This window comes from Pipistrellus hanaki (genome assembly GCF_964339955.1).
Source record: "Pipistrellus hanaki genome assembly, chromosome: 20".
Taxonomy (NCBI): domain Eukaryota; kingdom Metazoa; phylum Chordata; class Mammalia; order Chiroptera; family Vespertilionidae; genus Pipistrellus; species Pipistrellus hanaki.
In genome coordinates this window covers 12,956,844-12,979,597 of record NC_140522.1, presented here as the reverse complement: position 1 = coordinate 12,979,597, position 22,754 = coordinate 12,956,844, and the positions used below count along the sequence as shown (strand labels likewise).

The following is a 22,754-nucleotide window of genomic DNA, read 5'->3' as shown; positions in this document are numbered from 1 at the left end:
TTAATTGATTTCAGAGGTGATGGGAGAGGGAGGGAGAGAGAAGCATCAGTAATGAGAGAGAACCATTGATTGGATGACTGACTCCTGCATGCCCCCTGAGACCAGGGAATGTGCCCTGGATGGGAAAGGAACCATGATCTGATTTATAGGATGATGCTCAACCACTGAGCCACACGATTGGGCTGGATGGTATTTTGATAGTAATGTTGGTGGAGTAGGGGCTTAAGCAAGACTGCGGTGGATAGCAAAGCTGTCATGTAGGGTAACACTTTCTCTTTGGGAAAGAAGATCACCTTTATTTATATGGTACTCTTCTCTTTCCACTTGGCCGGATGCTATAGGTATGCAGAGATGTGCCCACTGCACTGAAGGAACGCGGCCAGAAGCCCTGCTCTTTTTCTCAGACAAGAACTGCTGGTAAGATACAGTTTATTCCTTAACCATTTTTTATAAATATAGCAAGACATTATAACTATGAGCATCATATATGAATTAGAGAAAACTTTAAACTGAAAAACACAACACAGTTGTGATCTGTTACTCTATTTTCAATTACTTGAAAGGAATGTCTTCTTTAAACCCAACACATACTTGCCTGCAAGGCACTCATGAGAGATAAGCTTTTTGCCTTTCTTGGAAAAAGAGCGGGACCTGGTCCCCAAGAGAGCCTGGGAAGGGAAGGGAGGAGGCAAGGTGGGAAACTGAGGACATGCGGTTTTTCAGAAAGTCAGCTATAACCATTACCCAACATGCCCTGGGAGGGGTGTAATTGCATGCAGATCATGACTGAGAACAAAGGGTTAGGTATCCCGGAACCAGGTGGGAGATGGGGTTTTAGAAGAGTTCTCCATCCCAGGGAAGCTATTTACTGATAGATGCCAATGATCACTTCTGTGTGGAGGGAAAAGTTTTCTCACTATTTCCTTCTCTCCTTGTCCCCATCAGAGAATGGGTTATGGCACCATAGCTATAACACCGTACTTTGCAAGCTCTCTGAAACACCGTGCCCTGCTCTCTCTCTTGACTCTTACTGGCCATTTAATTTTGGAATTGGAAATTTCAGTAGATGATTTTGTCAAGATATATGCAAACCTGTTGGGGCTTTTAATTTAAATTGTGCTGAATTTATGGATTGACGCCTTATCTAATATACTGTATGTTAAAGTAGTCTCCAGATGGCTCTAATACTTCAGCTACCTTGTGTAAAACTAAAGACAAACATTCAACCTTCCATCATTAAAAACAGAAGACAAGCACAAACAACTGAGAGAGAATAATATATATCCAAGTTTTGAAGAACACAAGAATCTCTAACTGAAAGATCTGGAAAAAAAATCTCCCAGGACAGATTTATGGATCTGATCACCCAAATTTGATAACATCTATATGTTCAAAACAAAACACACATTAAAAATCCTAAAGTCGAAACAGTGTTTTCATCAATATGGCAAGATTCACCGTTTCTATAAAAAAATGAGTCCTTGCAAATAGAAAAGGAAGCAGATAAAGACCACAGTTATAAATTATACTATATTTGGTTAACAAACAAAAGAAGTTTGCTCTCACTGATAATAAAAAACAAGTAAATGAGCACAGTGGTGAGCACTGTGTGTTCATCCATTGAGACAGAGTATCATTGGTGTATATCCTGGATGCGGAGTCCACATGTTGCTGTTGCAAATCTCAGTTTTTAACTTTTAAGGAAAATTAGCACTGCTATTTTATTTTGCTAATAAATATTAAATACATTACTTTTATTTTCATGTTTTCTGATCTAGTCATTCTGCTTTAGCAAATCGATACCAAAGTGTTCATCAGAGATATGTTAAGTACTCTATACAAATGGAAGGAGCCAACTAAGTATCTAGCTATAGGGAAAGAGTTAAGTAACAGGTAGTGAATATATATACATATTAGAGGTCTGGTGCATGAAATTTGTGCATGGTGGGAGAGTGTCCCTCAGCCCTGCCTGCACCCTTTCCAATCTGGGACCCCTCAGGGGATGTCCCTGTGGGATTGGACCTAAACCCGCAATCAGACATTTCTCTCACAATCCGGGACTGCTGGCTCGTAACCGCTCACCTGCCTGCCTGCTTGATCACCCCTAACTGCCTCTGCCTGCCTGCCTGATTGCCCCTAACCACTCTCCCTTCCCTGACAGCCTGATTGCCCCTAAGCACCTCTGCCTCAGTGCAGCCACCTTGGCTTTGTCCAGAAGGATGTCTAGAAGACATCCTGTCTAATTAGCATATTACCCTTTTATTAGTATAGATATTCTTACTTAGGTATTCACAATGATGTGGATGAAGAATTGCTAATGTTCATATCATAAAGTTAAGTGCTTTACAAGCTCTCTAAAAAACAGAAAACTATGAAGAAGTTGGCTTCATAATTAAGGCAAACCGCTTGACAAAATAAAATAGCAGAGCTAATTTTCTCACAGTTAGTGTATTTCTTAATATATCTTCTCTTGGTGTCAGTGTTAGTTACTTTTGAGTTATTGCTGCCCTAGAATATTGTATAACTGGGTATTTAATTGGCTTTACAGCTACCAAAGATACTGTCGGAAATACCATTGCCACTTCCATATGAAGAAATAAAAAACTCTCACCATTTTTTAACCTAATCTAAATTTTATATAAGCACACAGATGCATGTCAACATTGCCCCACTACAGTCAGAATATCCTGTTGACTGTGTACTTTGCTACATTTTTAATTTCAGCTCACCCTGCTCCCCTAAAGGTGGTGCTAGAGTCCTCTGCATCAGAGCCTCCTGCTCAGGCTCCTCCTACTTCAGAAATTTCAGTACCTGATGATCTGGATAAAATGACAACAGAACTAGCTGACTGGCTGATATTGATCGACCAGATGCTGAAGTCCAACATTGTCACTGTCGGGGATGTGGGAGAGATCAATAAGACGATTTCCAGAATGAAAGTAGGTTCACAGCGTAGAGGTTTGTCATGGCAACACCTCCGCACACGGGTAGACATGATCTGTCTGGCTCCTTTTTGTTTGTCCTGAACTCTGGGAGAGTGAGCTTTAAGAACTTCTTTCTGCCAAACAGCCATCCCAGACTAGCTGGGAAGAGTCCAGATTTTCTTGCATTTGTGCTGTTTTGGTAAGAACACCTTCACCACGTGAGTTGTAGACTCTGTGTATATTTTCACATCTAAAACTGAGTTTGTAAATCTAGTCCCATCAGTACAATGTAAACCAGTGTTACAGTTAATGCCTAGTATGATGTATGATAATTTCCTGAAGTGCATTTTCAACTTTTGCTTTATAATGTGATAATTTGTTTAATTGCTGACATTAAAAGTGAGAATGCCTGACCATCATATTATATATATATATATATATATATATATATATATATATATATATACACATTAGCACACTATGCCATGCTAATTTGTAAGGTTATTTTTCCATATTCAGTGTGCTGGCTTCTGGGCTTGTGTGCTGTATAGAGAATAGAGATAAGGCACAGAATATACTAAATACAAATTGACATATTTGGAATGAATCATTAAGTAATGACAGTGATTGCTAACTGTTATTAAGTGCTTAATGTGTGTTGGGCACTTTTGTAAGTAATCTACATGTTTACTTCCTTAACTACCTTTTGAGATAGTTACCACATGTATCCCAGATTACATATGCCCGGCTATGATGGAGGCACTTAATGTGTACAAGTAGATGGTCTCTGCACAGAACAGAGTGTAATAACAGGCATAGGCAGGTGCATATGACGGGATAGGGGAGCCTGGGTGAAGGAGAGAGTTACTGCCACAGCGATGGAAGGCAGACAATGTAGGATTTTCACATGTAGGAACAAGTAAATGGCATCGCTGGTCTGGGGAGCAGAGAGAATAAAGACATGAGGTGGGGGAGCATGGAGGGTGAGGGATATGGGGGTCATCATTTGTGCAGCAAAGAAATGCAGTAGGAAGTGAGATAGCAAGGGCAGCTTGAGTTCACGCTGATGGAGCTTGCAGGCCATGCAGAGCCCTTTGGACTTTTCATCTGCAAGCCATGGGCACGTGTTTTTACTCCTTTTCTTTTTTACATTGTGGCTGGAGACTGAGGATAACAATGATCTCTCTTAAGCAGGAACAATGGGAATAGTGCAAGAGATGCTTAATACAAAGAAAAGAGCCTTTCTGGGCTGCTAAGACCATGCTGTCGCAATTAGCAGAGATTCGGAATAGTAGACTTGAAGTGTAGATGAGGGTTTGATTGATTCAGTTTCAAGTGTGTTGTGTTGAGAGGTTCTTAGGCCATTTAGAAAGAAATGACCAGCATTCATTGCAATGTCTCTCTGGACCCCGGATTGGAAGTTGTGAATAATCCATTTAGAAATAACATTTGACACTGCAGGAGTAATTGGAGTCTGCGAAATTAGTGAATTCTGAAAGAGGAAGCGCTGGGAGAGAACCTTTGCCATGCCATTTGTACCTATTGGAAATAGTCTTTAGGGCTATTAGTTCCATAGTTGAAACACACCATTTCCTGACATTAACTTTTCTCCCATCCTTATCAAGAGATACGTGTATAGCAACAGTTTTCTGTGTCTAAAATTATTTAATTTACAATTATTCAATTAGCATTTTTCTAATACTTCACTGCCATTCCTGAAGGTGACAGTGGTTTGTGTTCATACCCAATGCAGGCCTGATAGGCATCGCTGCTAATCTTTTCAGAGAAGTTCTTAGTTTTTGAAGGAACTTCTTCATTTAATCTCCTCAGAACTGATACAGCTTAGCTGTCAGTATCTTACCATTTCTTCTTGTGAAAACAAAAACACAGACAGGTGAAGTAATCTAGATGGTAAGTGGTAGAGCTGAGATTTGAACCTAGGACTGACTGTGCCACAATCGCAGATGCCTCACTGTCCTGTTCAGGAGACAGACAACTTTGATGTCAGTCCACCGGTTTTGCTCCTGAGTGTTCTTGGCGAGCAGCCTATTAACAGATCTTAAAAATCATTTCTACTTAAACAGATCACAAAGGCGGACATGGAACAGCGCCATCCTCACCTTGACCATGCTTTTACACTGGCTCAGAATTTGAAAAATAAAGCTTCCAGTACAGATGTGAGAACAGCAATCACAGAAAAATGTAAGTCCAAAAAATTATATGTCATCATCTACTTTCACTGATAATGGTTACATACATATACACCTTTTCAAAGATTATTCCACCAGAAATTAATATTATTTAATACTCTTTATCTGTGAATGAATACAGTTTTCATTTGGTTTTTTTTTAATCTTTTGTGTACAATCAGAATTCCCTTTTGAACTCATCAAAGGATTAATATTATTTCATTTAAGTAGTTACTGATTCATTGGATTACTTGCTCTTAAGGTAATATTCCTTTTGAAGGAACCAAGAAAATAAAAATTAGAGAAACCCACAAGAATGCAAACCCATTCTTTCATTGTAATTCATTCACTAAAATGAAATCTTAGCATGTCTTTTAACTCATCTTCTCAAAATTCAGTTCAAAGATATTTACTGAGCAAACTACTCTGTACCTCTGCAGCTGGCAGTAATCTGGGAACACCTTAGCTAAGACAAAATAAAGCAAAATAAATAATAAGCAAACAAAGCAATCACAGCTACGATTTTTGCTTTGAGTTTTATATCTGGCTTAAAAGCACCTTATGTCATATCAAACAAAGTATAAATTCTCAAGAATGGGAAGGGAAAAGCAATCTAATAATAAAAGGAGGGAAAAAGAGGTAAAATGCGAATTCAGGAAAAATAACCCCATTTTGTGAGACACTAAAAGTGTTCTGCTAACGCCTCTGTTATAATAAACTTTGTTGTCACATTTATTTTGAAATCAAAACATACTTTAGGGACTTTTAAGGGCAGTCACTGTGTGCTTTTATCACCCTCTCTTCCATTTCAGCTCTCAGCCTCATCTGTATAGCTCCATACTGTATATGTCCTTTAAAACTTCCGGACAGTTCTCAGTTCTCATTCTCCTTACCTTTATTCGCATATTGTTTTTCCCCTCACCCTTTTCTCCCCAGGTGAAATTCCCCTCAGCTAATAAAATGTCACCCACTCAATAAAGTCTTTCCCACCCTGTTCTGGTCCCTCATGTTTTCTATCTTTAGTTCCTGCCATGATCTTTGCTCCCAGAACTTCATTGTGAATCTCACAGTTACTGAAATTTCCTCCACAGATTTGAATAGTCCCCTTTCTGGGGTCTCCCACCATGCTTCATGCAAGTTGTGCACTTAATCTGTGACAGAATATAAACTGGAATGTATTTTATTACCTTGTTTACTATTTCTCCAGGGGAGAAATTTGACTGTTTCTCCTATAAAAAAGGTGCTTGGGTTTCAAAATAAATGTGTGGCAGCAAGGTTGTTGCAAGAGATGAGTTACCAAAGAGCTTTAACTGTCTCAGAGTGTTGCTTTATTTTTATGGATTCAGCCATTTTCCTTCCTTTTCTGAATTGATGGATTGCTATGTCTATGGAGATCCGGAGGGACCCCATTTCCAATTGCTGGCAGGGGAGCTTCTCTGGTTTAGTGACACCAAACTCTTTGCAAATCCATCTCCATTTTGCCTTTTCTACAGTCTTATGTTCCCTCCCCCCATTTTCCCCACCACCTTTGTATTTGTCCAGTTTCTTTCCTTCTCCCAAATATCTTCCCTTTCCAATTTACCTCTCTCTCTTTGTTTTCTCTCCATTTTCTTACGTAGAAACTGCAGAGACTTTGTCACGATTAATTATATGAAAAACCATCCTCAGCTTCTACTATCAATAGTAGTAGAAGTTTTTTGCTCTTTTTGCTCTTAATCACAAATAGTAGGATAATATGATTCTGTTTATGATACACCAGTGGTACTTGCAGACACTTGATGTTTTTAGATTTATTTACTCAATTTTCAGGGTTCTAGTAGAATTGGTCAAAGACAAGTAGAACATTATGATAGATTTGTCTTCTCAAGATACAATCTTAAGCAATTTATTTAAGCTTTTATTCAGACAGTATAAAACCAATCAACTCATTGACACAATTTTTTTGAATTAATATATGTGAGTATAATTTGCAGGTTTCTGAACAATATTGGAGTGATAACTTTAATGGTTTATGATAGCCTGTATTATCCCAAGCATTTTACCGGAAGAAATCTTATATTGTAATTAAGTTCATCTTGGCCTGCAACATACCTATAGCCCTTCAATTTTCCTTCACATTCACAATATCTTCTAGAAGTTTGTTTTTAACTTTCTACCTGTTATTCCATGGGTTGTTGAACACATTGAAAGCTATTGCTTATGGGTACTTCAGTTCAAAATCATGAACTGCCCTTGAAGTTATTAATTAGAAGTTTATTTCCTTAGATCTTTCTTTCTTAATTTCATCTTAAAAATGAGAAGACGAAAGAAGGGACGTGAGGAGAGAAAGAGACTGTGGGTGTTTTTTATTATTATTCTTATAATGAAGGGCTGCTGGGTACATAAAACTTGAATTTACTTTTATTTTTAGTGTCTCTTGAACATAGAAAAATATTTCCTTTTAGAGAGATTTTATGCTATAGTAAGACAAAGGTGAAAGTATTCTTAAGGAGTTTTCTTTACAAATCAAGACTACCTTAGAGCATCTACTTTGAGGATGAATAGTGATTCTGTCTGCGTCTGTCTGCGTCTGTCATATACATATATATATATATATATATATATATATATATATATGTGTGTGTGTGTGTGTGTGTGTGTGTGTGTGTGTGTGTGTGTGCGCATATATATATATGTATATATATATATATAAAACCATATATATATATATATATACACATACACACATATATATATATTATTATTGATTTTTTTCAGAGAGGAAGAGAGAGGGATAGAGAGTTAGAAACATCAATGAGAGAGAAACATCGATCACTGCTTCTTGCACACCCCCTACTGGGGATGCGCCCGCAACCAAGGTACATGCCGTTGACCGGAATCGAACCAGGAAACTTTCAGTCTGCAGACTGACGCTCTATCTACTGAGCCAAACAAGTTTAGGCTGTCTGCGTCTGTCTTAAAGTACTATTAATATCTTTTTAAACCAGGTCTTGTAAATATAAAATAAGATAGAAAATTATTTTTCTTAGAACTTTTTGCTTTACCAGTTCACAGTAGTAGATATTTTTTATTGGTAGGCATTTTAGTGCATTTAGAATATATATTAACCAAAGAACTTGCATGACTTGTATGCATATATGCATACCCCATGGCCACAGGCAATAGTGTTGTGAAGGCCTGGGATGGGGCAGAAGCCTGGTGTAATGGGGTAATAGGGGGGGAAGTGGGAGACATCTTTAATACGCTCAACAATAAAGATAAATCAAAATATAAAAAACTGCTCATATATAAAAAAAGAAAATAAACAAAAGAGGCCAGCAGAGATTGCCCAAGGGGGAAGGAAACAAAAGCTCTGGCTGTGCTGAGCCCCAGTTCCGAAAGCTCGGAACCCCAGTTCTAGGCCAGTCCCAGGGGACCCAACCTCAAACAGAGGGAGACGAGGCTATGAGGAGCAATCCCAGGAGAGCGGCGAAAGGCAGAGTTTCAGGTGTCGTGCACATTGCGCGCAGAGGATGGTTTGTTGAATCTGATGCTAGACTGCCCTAGCGGGAATGAGACAAAAGCTCCAGTCTGGGAAGAACGCGATGAGGAATGGGAGCTGCTGCTGGGCACCAGAAAGCTGGGCACCAGCAAGGAGCCAAGAGACAGGGCCCCTGGGGGGGAGGTGCCACTGGGCCCTCGACCGCTGATCGCGGGCCATGGAGCTGAGGCCGGGAGCTGCTTCCTGGGCAGCGCCGACCCCAGCAGCAGGCCAAAGCCGCACAGGAGGCCGCGGAGAACAAAGGGGCGCAGCAGGCCAGCCTGCTGACCTCCCAGGACGAGGAGGAAGAAACCGAAGAAGTTTTCAATGTGAATAAATCTAGTTATAGCAAAAGATAGTAAAGTTACTTAAGAAAGAATACGAAGAAGATCTTGAAAAATCGAAGATTAAGACAGAACTCAACTCAGCAGCCAACATTGCAACATAAATGCATTTTTTTTTAAATGACAATGTGGAGCAGCTGCGGGCAGGCCCAGAGTGGCCATGCCAAGGGCAGTGGCAGCCGGACCCGGAGCAGCAGCAGCCAGAACCAGAGCAGCAGCAGCCAGGCCCGGAGCAGCCAGGCCTGGGGCAGTGCAGACAGGCCTGGGGTGGACCCGACCAAGCCCAGGGCAGCCAGGACCAGAGCAGCCAGACCAGGAGCAGCTGGGCCCAGAGAAGCAGCAGCCAAGCCCGGAGCAGCCAGGCTGGGAGCGGCCATGACCGTAGCGGCCAGGCCAGGAGCAGCTGGGCCCAGATCAGCCAGGTCGGGAGCAGCCAGGCCTATAGCGGCAACAGCTGGGCCGGGAGCAGCGGGCCTCGGAGCAGCAGCTGCCAGGACTACAGCAGCCAGGCCGGGAGTGGCCAGGCCAGGAGCAGTCGGGTCGGGAGCAGCCGGGCATGGAACAGACATGTCGGGAGCAGCCAGGCCCGGAGCAGCAGCATCCAGGCCTGGAGAGGCAGCAGCCAGACCTGGAGCAGCTGGTTGTGGAGCAGACAAGAGCAACAGAGGCCAGGCCCAAAGCAGCTGGGCCCGGAACAGCTCTCTCCTCGCCTGCCGGTGCCCCAGGGCTGCTTCTCAAACATGGCTGGAAACGTTTGGGGGGACTTCAGGGTCTGCTGTATCAAGTGATGAAGGCGTAGATTTGGATGTGTTGAGTTATTATAGCACTGGGTTGTTGATCTGTGAGTGCCTTGTGTGGGGTCTGGATGAGGTTGGTAGATCTATTTGGAAGTCTCTTTTGCTTGAAGTGTATCCTTGGAAATGAAAAATTTAAAGTTCTGAAAGTTTAAGGTCTCTTGCCAAAAAGAGGTTTTAAAGCTAACACCTTAATTTCGATGGAGAAAGGGGAGGACAAGCCCTTCCCACCCAGAACAGGTAATCCAATTCCAGCCAGCAGCAATCTTTAAAAAATGTGTCCATTTACATTTGAGTGGCTATGCCTTTTGATAGCCAGGGACAAGTTTACATGTAAACAAGTTTGCTTTTCAGTTCCCGGGGCAGAAAAAATAAGGTTTAAAATGATTAGATTTTAAAATTTATTCTTAAAAATATAAAAGTTTATTAATTAAAAAAAACAAGGAAATTAAAAAACCTGATGAACAATATTAACTGTTGATTATAATAGAATCAGAGATATGGGAGGGGAGTGGACTGACAACTCTGGGGTGGGGGGAAGGGGGAGTGGTGGTTGCAGGAAGAGACTGAACATAAACAGTGCACCTTTGGATGAGAACAATGGGGGGGTGCAGAAAGGGCAGGGGGTGGGGTGGGAACCTGGTGGAGGGGGGAAGAAATGAGTAACCTTTGTAATAATATGAACAATATTAATATACAAAAAAAAAAAGACAGAAAGAAGGCCAAGGAGCACATGAAAACATGCTCAAAGTCACTAATTATCTGAGAGATGCAAATCAAAACAACAATGACATACCATCTCACACCTGTAAGAATGGCCAACATCAACAAATCAACAAAGGACAAGTGTTGGTGAGGTTGCGGAGAAAAAGGAACCCTCATGTACTGCTGGTGGGAATGCAGACTAGTGCAACCACTGTAGAGAACAGTGTGGAGTTTCCTCAAAAAACTGAAAAAGGAACTCCCATTTGACCCAATAATCCCACTCCTAGGAATATATCCCAAGAAATTAGAAACACCAATCAGAAAGGATATATGCACCCCTATGTTCATAGCAGCACAATCTACAATAGCTAGAATTTGGAAACAGCCTAGGTGCCCATCAGCAGATGATTGGATCCAAAAACTATGGTACATCTACACAATGGAATACTATGCTGCCATAAGAAAGAGGGAATTCTCATCATTTGCAGCAACCTGGATGGAATTGGAGAACATCATGCTGAGTAAAATGAGCCAGTCAATGAAGGAGAAACACCACATGACCTCACTCATTTATGGATAATAAAGAGCATTATAGACTGATGAACCAAAAGATAGATATAGGGACAGTAAAACAACAAGCAGACTGTCGAATTACAGCGGGGAGGGTGGGGAGATCTGGGGGAGATAGATGAACCGAAGGACTTGTAAGCATGCATATAAATACAACCAATGGACACAAAATTCTGGGGAGGGAGGGTATGAATGGGAGGGGGGCAATGTTAAAATATGTTAACAGACAATAATTTAATTTAAAAAATTATTAAAAAAATGGAGGTCAGCAGTTGGAACAGTAAATAATAAAATTTAGTGGAGTTTAATAGAAGAATTTTTCTTTAAAAAAGATTTCTGAAATATATCAACTGTATAGTGTGACTATGTATCAACTTGCCTCTTTTCTCCTTTCTTTTGCTAGCTTCATTTGTAATAAGTTTGGTTTCAGGCACTTTTCCCCTTTCCTGAGAGTCACTTTCAGGAATTCTTTTTTTGTATTGCTTCCTTTAGTGGAGGAGGTGAGGAACCATTGGAACAGCACTCAGCAGAGCGTGGAGTTGCGGCTGAAGCAGCTGGAGGACATGGTGATTGACAGCCTACAGTGGGATGATCACAAGAAAGAGACTGAGGAACTTATGAGAAAATATGAGGCTCGACTCTATAGTCTTCAACAAGCCCGAAGGGATCCACTTATCAAACAAATTGCTGAAAATCAAGTAAGACTCAATAGATACCTTTTGGCGATATTGATTTGTTGGATGTGTGGGGGTTTTTGGTTCTGTATTTTTAAGGATTCTTGTGATGCTTTCCCAAGTTCTTAGAATATGCAGTGAAATTAATATAAAGCATTTGACCAGGAAGAATTCTGAAAAATTCCTGGAGCCATAACAAATCGAAATGTACATGTATCTTAGATTTACAGCTCACTGCCTCCTTGCAATTGGAACACATCCACAAACCAGCCACTAGAAAGAAAACATTTTCGGGATACCAAGAACCTTCCTTTGTTCCCTGCATGTCTACCCTGAAGGTTATTTCTATTAAGGAAATTTCTTGGGACTTTCCTTTGAGGGCGACTGTAGGGAACAAATCAGGTAATAAGTAAGTTTAGTTTCTTTTAATACCTTTTTAACAACCTGGTTTATCAATGTCATGAGAGCATTGAACTTCTGTGATCAGTTTGGTTAATAGAGTTGATGACATTGAACATGTGTGGCACTATTTTAAATTTTCTCCATAATCACAGAAAATATTCTCGAATTACTGTTTATGGCTGTCAGTTTATATTTTAGTGTAACATTTATTTCCCTTCAGATAGCCTAATATAAAAGTGTACATTTGTGAAAAATATAATAATGGAAGCTAAGTCTCAATGATGAAAGTATATTTTCATTCTTCACACAAATGGACTTTTCTGTGGTTACAATATAAAAAAAAGTGGCCAGGTGTCCTGATTTCCTGGATTACTCCCTATGTTTATGATATCTCCCAACTGTTTTTGCCAAGTGGATCAAAAGTTATATCAGCAGAGCCTCTGACCCTTCAGTAAAGGAATACAATTCAAAGTGGTATCAATGCTTCAATCATCAGATGTAGCATATTCTTTTCTAATTTGCAGGAAGGTCATTTTCTCCGGAAACTTCAGGGTTAACCTTTTTTGTTTGTTTGTTTGTTTGTTTTTGTTTTTTGTTTTTTGTTTTTGTCAGTAGCTACAAAGAACTGTAGGAACTTCCATTTGTCCTTTAGATTTCATGAGGTGTATCTTGGTCCCAGGCGCTCTCAGAGATTGAAAAGGAACTGATACACCAATGGACATAGCCTCGGTGTAGCTATTCCAGCAATTCCCAGTGAACCTTGCGTGGCTGCTTGATCCACTCAAGCAGTTACCTATACACGGTGATCGAGAGGGGCAGGAGACCGAAGACTTCTATATTGTTGGCCCTTTCCATTGCTCTAAGTACATAGATGGGAACTCTATAATCAATTCATTCCTATACAGTGCATGTTCCTATAAGGATCAGATGTATAGCAGAAGGAATGAAAAAAGACATTGTTTTCAGGAAGTAAAATATCTAAAAGAGGAAAAGACAAGCATTTGTTTAATGTCATCTGCTATGGATCTGATGACTTCCTTGGTTGTTTTTCTTTTCATGTCTGTAATTATTTTGATTTCAACTTACATGCAAGAGTTTGTCCAATAATTTGTTTTCTACTTTTGATATCTTTGTCTAAAACATGTTAAAACCTACTGGGAGGACCAAAGTTTTGGCAATACTGGTTACTGAGTGACCAAGTCTAACAATGGCGCCTGAAATTTTACCTTAGCTACTGCTTCAAGAACTGGGTCCTGGAGACGGGATCGTGATGGCGTTCGATAACATCCTTCAGAAGCTGCTGAGGAAATACGGGAGCCATGACATGAGGAACGTGAAGAAAGCGACAGAATACCTAAAAACATCCTGGATCAATCTCAAACAAAGGTAAACGCTAAGGCCCTGCCAGGTAACCGTGTGTTGTCAGGTTGAGAATTTGGTGGCTTTGGCTTTCTCATGGAAACATGCAAGAAACTGAGACTACTGGAAGTACATTTTAGTGTGATTAAAAAATTTTTATGCTATTCTGAGTGTTATCATACACAGTGTATATTTATACAATATCTACTTGATTTTATAAATGGAGATTTTCCTTAAATACGTCTAAACTTTGCCAGTGATTATTTATATGTTCTGATTTTTCTTTTTTCTTATTTGGTCTCCTGGTGCTACCTAGAGTAAATCCTGTAGCTCCGTGATGCTAAGGAACACTCGGGTATGGGCAGCTGCATTAGGATGATGGTAATCCTAAGGGTCATTAAAATAGTGGAATGTTTGGTCAGATTGCCTCAGTTGAGGCTGAGAACACATGGATCCAACTCTAGACTCCTAAACTATTCTGTGTGTAGTCAGGGCTTACTTGATGTATATATTCTTTTTTATTACTCTGTCTAGTCAGTTTATTTAAACAGTCTTAAAATAGCATATGTGTTCATAAGAGAGAGATTTTCCTGTCACTTGAAGACCTAAGACTTGAGGACCTATAAAGAGGGGTTAGCATCTGTTTAACGTTGCATATTTATATTTACCATCAGTCAAGATGTGTTTACCTTCAGCACCTTGCAGGGAGCACCTTGCCTAAGGTAATTAGGTTTCACACACATTTGTACATATGCTAATACAGCTGCCTGAAAGCTTCAAAGATATCCTAACACATTTGTTTTTCTGTGAATAAAATGGATAATATTAGAACACTTTACGATATATATTACTGGTAATAAAGTATGGTCAAGCATTTAATAACAGTTTGATATGAAGGTGTTTTATACAATTTCAGAATGCCATTTTTAGTTATAATTTCTAAAGTGGAATTTTGGAAAACTCAGAGAGAATTATGAGGGCATTATATGAGATGAAAACCCTAGGATTCTGGAGGAAATAAGACTGGGGTTGCAAATACAAAACTTCAAAAGTGGTTAAAGCAGAACATAGCTATAATATTGTTCTTTTTAGTGTGTTATACAACTGTTTTGTTGTAACAAGGTATTTGAGTATAGAAAGGATTCGAATCCAAGGCTGGGAAGAAGGTGAATTTAAAAAACAGACTTAAGAAAGCTGGTAAAGTGAATTAGTGACAGAGTGTGGAGGGCACCTTTTCCCAGGAGAAGTAATGTAGATGTGTTCTGCGGGTAACTGAACACTAAGGGAGGTTTTTAGGACTTAAGTGCTGAGACGAGGTCGCTGACATTCCAGAATGTCATATAAATGGGATCATGGTATGCAGCTTTTGTGTCTAGCTTCTTTCACTTAGCACAGTGGCTGGCAAACTCATTAGTCAATAGAGCCAAATATCAACAGTACAATTGAAATGTCTTTTGAGAGCCAAATTTTTCAAACTTCTTCTAATACCACTTCTTCAAAATAGACTCACCCAGGCCATGGTATTTTGTGGAAGAGCCACACTCAAGGGGCCAAAGAGCCGCATGTGGCTCATGAGCCGCGGTTTGCCAACCACTAACTTAGCAGAACTCACCGGGGATTTCACCCATGTTGTTTCATTATGAGTAGTTTATTTCCATTTCTCAGTATTCCATCTTATGCATGTACCCACGATTCAGCATTTAGCACAGGATGACTTTTGGGTTCTTATCAGTTTTTGAGTGTTATGAATGAAGCTGCTATAAACAGTTGCATTTGGGTTTTGTGTGGACACAAAATTTCCATTTTTCTCTGGTAAAATTATTGCTGGATTGTATCTTAAGTGCATGGTTAATGTTAAAAATTGCCAAACTGTTTTTTAAAATGTCTGTACCATTTTCCACCCCTGCTTACATTGTGTGAGAGTTGCAGTTACTCTACATTTTCACCAGCATTTGATGTAGTGTAGTAGTTTTAAAATCCATTCTAATAAGTAGTGATATCCCATTGTGGTGTGAATTTATGTTTCTCTGATGATTAATGATGCTTAACATCTTTCTATATGCTTATTTGCCATCCATATATCTTCTGTTATGATCTGCCTGTTTAAATCTTTTACCTATTTTTTTTAAAAGAATGTATTTATTGATGTATAAAAAGATAACGGTTCATTATAAATTTAGAGAATGTGGAAAAGTACAAATAAGTAAGTAAACCACCTTAAATTGAATATTAAAATAACCATTTTAATACTGTGTTAACATGCAAATAAGAAGGACAGGTGGGTGGATTATGATGAGTAGATGGATGTGTGTATGTACAATTAGAAAACATACATAAATGAGTTGTCATATGTTGCTAAATTTTTTTTCAGGGACACACTGACTCCATCTGCTGCTTTTTTAAAAAATTGTATTTATTGTTAAAAGTATTACATACGTCCCCAAACTCCCATTGACCCCTTCTAGCTTGCCCCAGCCCTCTTTTCTAGGCCTTCACCATCCTATTATCTGTGTCCATGGGTTATGCATATATGCATACAAGTTGTTTGGTTGATCTCTTATCACCAACTCACCCTCTCCAACATCCCTCTGAGATTCTGGCTTTTTCCATGCTTTTATGTCTCTAATTCCATTTTGCTCATTAATTTATTTTGTTCATTAGATTCTACATATGAGTGAGATTTGTCTTTTTTTTATTGTCTTATTTTGCTTGACATATTATTCTCCAGGTCCCTCCATGTTATCTCAAAGGGTAAGATAACCTTTTTAACTGCTGCATAGTATTTCATTGTGTAGATATACCACCATTTTCTAATCCCCTCATCTACTGATGGGCACTTGAGCTGTTTCCAAATCTTAGCTTTTTAAATTGTGCTGCTATGAACATAGGGATGCATATCCTTTCTGATTGGTGTTTCTAGTTTATTAGGTTATATTCCTAAAAGTAAGAATCACTGGGTCAAATGGCAGATCCATATTTAATTTTTTGAGGAAACTCCATACTGTTTTCCATAATGGTTGTACCAGTCTGCATTCCCAACAGCAGTATACTAGGGTTTCCTTTTCTCAACATCCTCTCTAGAACTTGTCATTGGTTGATTGATTTATGGTAGCCTTTCTGACAGGTGTGAGGTGATACCTCATTGTCATTTTAATTTCCATCTGTCTGATCAGTGACTGAGCATTTTTTTATGTTTCTTGGTCATCTGTATGTCGGCTTTGGAGAAGTGTCTATATATCTCTTTTGCCACTTTTAAATTGGGTTGTTTGTCTTCCTTTTGTTAAGTTGAATGAGTTCCTTATATATTTTGAATATTAACCTTTTATGAGATATATCATTGCCAGATATGTTCTCCCACACAGTCAGCTCCCTTTTCATTTTAATACTGGGTTATTTTGCTGAGCAGAAGCTCTTTATTTTGATTTTGTCCCATTTGTTCATTTTCTCCTTAGTTTCCTTTGCCCTAGGAGATATATCTACAAAAATATGGTTACAACAAATGTCTCAGATTTTGCTGCCTATGGTTTCTTCCAGGATTTTTATGGTTTTACAACTTCCATTTAAATTTTTTATCCATTTTGAGATTATTCTTGCATATGGTGTAAGTTGGTGGTCTGGTTTCTTTTCTTTTTTTTTTTTTCCTTTCTTTTTTTTTTTGCATGCATCGGTCCAATTTTCCCAATACCACTTATTGAAGAGACTGTCCTTATTCCAATGCATCCTCTTGCCTTTTGTCAAATATTAATTAATCATAATGGCTTGGGTCAGTTTCTGAGCTCTCTGTTCTGTTCCATTGATCCATATGCCAGTTCTTGTGCCAGTACCAGGCTGTTTTGAATACAGTGGCTTTGTAGTATAATTGATATCTGGTATTGTATCCCTGCAACTTTGCTCTTCTTTATAAAGATTCCTGTACCTATTCAGGATCTTTTTTTTATTCTATATACATTTTTGGAATATTGATTCTAGATCTTTGAACTATGCTATTGGTATTTTAATAGGGTTTGCATTGAATATGTAGATTGATTTAGTTAGTGTGGACATTTTAATGATGGCAATTCTACCAATCCATGACTGTGATATATTCTTCCACTTGTTTTATCTTTCTCTATCTCTCCGTTTAATGTCCTGTAGTTTTCTGAGTAGGAGTCTTTAACCTTATTTAAGTTTATTCCTAAGTGTCTTAATTATTTTGTTGCAATGGTAAATGGGATTGTTTGTTTCTGTTTCTGAGAATTCATTATTAGTGTATAAAAAATCATCAATTTTTAGGTGTTAATTTTGTATCCTACTACATTGCTGAATTCCTATATTAAATCTAGTAGATTTCTGGTGGAGTCTTTAGAGTTTCTATGTACAATATTATGTCATCTTTGAGTATACTTTCTCCTTTCCAATTTGGATGTCTTGAATTTTTTCTTCTTGTCTGATCACTGTGGTTAAGACTTCCAGTACTATGTTGAATAAGAGTGGCAAAAGTGGACATACCTGTCTTATTCCTGTTCTTAAGGGAAATGCTTTTAGTTTTTTCCCACTGAGTATAATGTTGGCCATAAGTTTGTCATATATGCCCTTTATTATGTTGAGATATGATCACTCTATTCTCACTTTGCTGAGAGTTTTTATCAAAAATGCGTTGTTGGATTTTGTCAAATGCTTTTTCTGTATCTATTAATGTTATCATTTGATTGTCTTTCAATTTGTTTATGTGATATGTCATGTTTATTGATTTGCAAATTTTGAACCAGCCTTGCATTCCTGGAATAAATTACACTTGGTCATGATTTATAATCTTTTTAATTTATTATGGATCCAGTTTGCTAATATTAGGTTGAGGATTTTAGCATCTATGATCATCATTGCATTGGCCTGTAATTCTCTTTCTTTGTAGTGTCTTTATCTGGTTTTGGAATTGGATAATGCTGGCCTCATCAAAAGAGCTTGAAAGCATTCCTTCTTTTGGATTTTTTGGAATAGTTTGAGGGAATGTAAGTGTTAGTTCTTCTTTGAATAATTGATAAAACTCCCCTTTGAAGCCATCCATACCTGGGCTTTTGTTTGCTGGGAATTTTTTTTATTACTGCTATTTCATCTATTACTAGTCTATTCAGGTGTTCTGATTCATCCTGATTCAGTTTTGGGAGGTTGTATTTTTCTAGGAATATGTCCATTTCATCCACATTGTCCAGTTTGTTGGCATATACACTGAGTGGCCAGATTATTATGATCTCAGAATGTATAATCTGGCCACTACTTGTGCACTTGAGAAGAATGTATATTATGCTTCATTGGGCTAAAATGTTCTATAAATGTCAGTTAAATCAGTCTGATCCAGTGTGTCCTTTAGAGTCACCCTTTCCTTGTTAAATTGTTTTTGGAAGATCTATCCAGTGAAGTCAGCAGGTTGTCAACGTCCCCTACTATGACTATATTGTTGTTGATCTCCCCCTTAAAGTCCTTTAGAAGATTTTTAATAAATATATTTTTGTGCTCTTTTTATTGCTGCCTATATGTTTACCAGGGCTATATACTCTTGTTGAATCAATCCCTTTAATATTATGTGGTGACCTTTGTCATCTCTTGTGATGGCCTTCATTTTGAAACCTATTTTGTCAGATATGAGTATTGCTACCCCAGATTTTTTTTCTATTTCCATTTGCATGGACAATATTCTTCCACACCCAGACTTTCATCCTGTGTGTCTTGTTCTGAGGAGGGTCTCCTGGAGACAACATATAAGTGGGTCATGTTTTTGTATCAATTCAGCTACCCTATGTATTTTGACTGGAGTTTTTAATCCACTTACATTTAAGGTTTTTATTGTTTATTGCCATTTTAATTCTGTGTACTTACATTTTTCTCTTCCTCTATTTTTTCTTTTCATTATACCAGTACCTTTAGCATTTCTTGCAGTGCTTATTTGGTGGTGACGATCTCCTTTTCCTTTTCCTTTTGTCCTAGAAAGCCCTTTATCTCACCATCTATTTTGAATGATAGTCTTGCTGGATATAGTAATATTAGTTTTAGATCCTGGTTTTTCATTACCTTGAAAGGCCATTCCCTCTGGCTTGTAGAGTTTCTGATGAGAAATCAGCTCACAGGCTTATGGGAGCTCCTATGTAGGTAACAAATTGCTTTTCTTCTGCTGTCTTTGAGATTCTCTCTTTGTCTTTAATTTTTGACATTTTAATTATGATGTATGTGGGCATGGGCCTGTTCGGGTTCTTCTTGCTTGGGACTCTCTGTGATTTCTGGACTTGTGTGACCTTTTCTTTCACCAAGTTAGGGAAGTTTTCTGCCATTATTTCTTCAAACATGTTCTCTATTCCTTGTTCACTTTCTTCTCCTTCTGTCCAACTGTTATGCAAATCTTGTTATCGTTCAGGCTTTTCTACTGCCCCCTTAACACATTGCGGATGGATCACAACAATTCTCGCTTTATATTACACAGTGTTCTACAAAGTATCATATTTTAAAAAGATATTAGCTTGTAAGAACATGTAATAAATAACTTCAAAATGTAATGGGTATTTAATTTTAAAGTGTGCCTTTAACAATTATGGAAAACATTTTTTTTTTTTTGTACTCATTCAATTGAAACTTAACTGGCCACTGGATAAAGTTAACAAAACAAAACAAAAAAAAATCTATTGGTCCCCAATGTGTTCAGCTGTCCTTTTGTTTTTAATTGTTTTTCCTTTAGGTCCTCTGATTAAGTGATTTTATTTTTTACCCTATCTACTTATTCACTGATCTAATCTGCAGCTTCCCCTACTCTGTTGTGTAATCCTCAAATGTGTTCTTTATTAGTGCTATGCCATTCATTATTTCCAACTTTTCTTTTATAGTTCCTCTATCTTTTCTCATGCTGTGGAGCTTCTCTGACATCATTATTCTAAACTCTACATATGATAAATTTCTTATCTCCATTTTGGTTATCTCTTCTTCTGGAGAATTCTTTTGTTCTTGTTGCGGTTTTTTCTCCCCATTTTGGCTGCCTGTTTGCATTTTTATGTATTAGGCAGATCTCCTGTTACTCCCAATCTCTAGTGCAGGACAATGTCAAATAATATTTCTGACTGGCCCTGAGTCTCCTAATTGGAGCTATTAGTAATCCACAATTTGTGCTCCCTTTGTTGGGTCTAGGTGCCTTTGGGAAGGACCAAGTTGTTCAACGAGGTCTGCTTTTCCTAGGCTCAGCTCCAGGTGGCAGACTCCAAACCTCTTGAAATCTTCCTTTGCCTATAGTCTGAGTGTTATCAGCTTTGATTTGCATCAGCTATTGACCACAGGGTTAGGTGAGAGATCTTCCAGGAGGGTGTGGCAATTGCCTTTTTTCCAGGCAACAGCCACCTGAATAGCAAGGTCTGCCAGAGAAAGATGTCCTCACAGGATGAGGGAATGACTCAGCCTAGGAAACGTGGGTGCCTGCCCTCTGAGCTCCAAACCCAGAGCCCCCAATCCTGGAATTTCCTCACTGAGTTTCAGTTCACTCTGCCTTCCTTCTGTCAGAGCCCAAGGTGAGTAGCTGCACACAAAATTGTGTGTATTGGCCCTTTTAGAGGGTGCCTGCATTTCCAGTAGTCTCTGCCTGACTGACAGCAGCCCTCCTTCTTTTCTCAGCCAGATGTTATGTGGGCACTGTTCTCAGTTCTGGTGCTCTGGGTGGGGAGTCCAGCTTGAGGTTTTGATCCCATAGTCTTCAGTGGGAAACCCCACAGCTGAGATATCCCTCTGGCACTTCAGCTGCTGACTGTGGAAGCCAGGCCAGCCCTTTTGTGCCTCTGCACTTCCTAGCAGTCTCTATGCAGTCTCCAGTTTCCATCTCGGTTATTTCTCAGCTAGTCCTCAGTTGAGTTTTCAAAGTGGTTCTTCTGTACTATAGTTGTATTTCCTGGGAGAGTGTCAGTGTAGCTCCCACTTACTCCACTGCCATTTTTAATCTCTTCTCTAGCTGTGGCTTAAGATAGTTTGGCAAAGTCTGTCACAGGTGCTAATAGATTGTTTGTTTTCTTATTATGGAGCTTTGATGTCTATAAAGTTTTAAAGGTTTATATTATATATCTCTTAAATCATGAAATTCTAGAATAGTTCTTTGTAGATTAAATGAATGGCATATAAAAGCTTGATATCCAATGTCTTTCAAGAATAATATTAAATCAGCTTAAAGTACCAATTTGTATTGATAATATAAAATTAGTTCTAAGTTATTTTTATTTTATCTTAAGTTTCCTCAGATGCTATTTCTTGTAGAATTCATTTAGTCACCCATTGTGTACATATTTATTGGTATTGCCTTTTGTGTCATGCATTATACTACGGAATTAAAATAAATCATATGGGGAATAATTATGAGTTATAAAATATAGTCATAAATATTTTGTAATATGGATGTGATTTTTGTTGAGTTATGCCTCTCTCCCTCTTCTTCTTCTCACAATTCACATTATCCGCCCATTATGGATTAGTCAAGACACATATGAATAAATCCCCCAATTCCAGTAGGTGCTTGAAGAAATTGAGGTCCTTTGAGGCTATCTGCTGACTTTTTTCTTTAGTGTGTCATGATGGGGTGTGTTACACTGTAAGTAATGGAGACTTGCCCATCTTATTCCTTGCAGCATTGCTGACAGACAGAATTCCATGGAGGCTGAACTGAGGGGCAGTGCAGGCCTCTCGCATGAACCTGGAGAATTTCCTAAAGTGGCTACAAGAAGCAGAAACCTAACTGATATGCTTACTGATGTGTCTCAGCAGGAGCATGCTCCTGACAAAATCTTCTGAGGAGGCTAGAGCCAAACTACATTTATTAAGACCTGTTGCCTCTGTGATACTTCGCTGTATCTAAATATTGAGCGGCACTTTAGCCTTATGGAAATTTTGCTAAATTTAAAAGAAGAGTTTAAAATAATCTTTCAGAGGTTACTTAAAAACTGTGCTTCTCTTTATAGCTAATTGTTGTTGTTTTTCTGATTTGAAAAATTAAAGCACATCATCAAAACTATTTGACTTACTCTCATCATATCGTATCCTCCATATTCGTGAGTCTTCCTCTATTATAGTGTCACTTAAATTTCAGTTAGTTTTATTTGGACAGATAGATTGACTACACTTGTAAGAGGCAACTTGTTTCACAGTTGCAAATTTCAAATACCACATCATCCAAAACGTAAGTCACTGATTGAGTACCAGTATTTTTTATTTTTATTTTTTTATTATTTTTAAAATATATTCTATTGATTTTTTTTGCCCCCCTCCCTCCCTCACATACAT

General features: G+C 38.5%; 1 protein-coding gene across 1 annotated transcript; it reads left to right on the top strand.

Annotated features, from left to right (window-relative positions):
- The first annotated feature begins 2,730 nt into the window (after positions 1–2,730).
- LOC311614260 (utrophin-like) lies at positions 2,731–22,478 on the top strand. Its single transcript, XM_084868960.1, has 5 exons — positions 2,731–2,939; positions 5,009–5,126; positions 11,539–11,744; positions 13,354–13,508; positions 22,103–22,478. The coding sequence occupies exons 1-5, from the start codon at positions 2,829–2,831 to the stop codon at positions 22,263–22,265; spliced, it is 753 nt and encodes a 250-aa protein (XP_084725086.1). The 5' UTR covers positions 2,731–2,828; the 3' UTR covers positions 22,266–22,478.
- Positions 22,479–22,754: the final 276 nt, after the last annotated feature.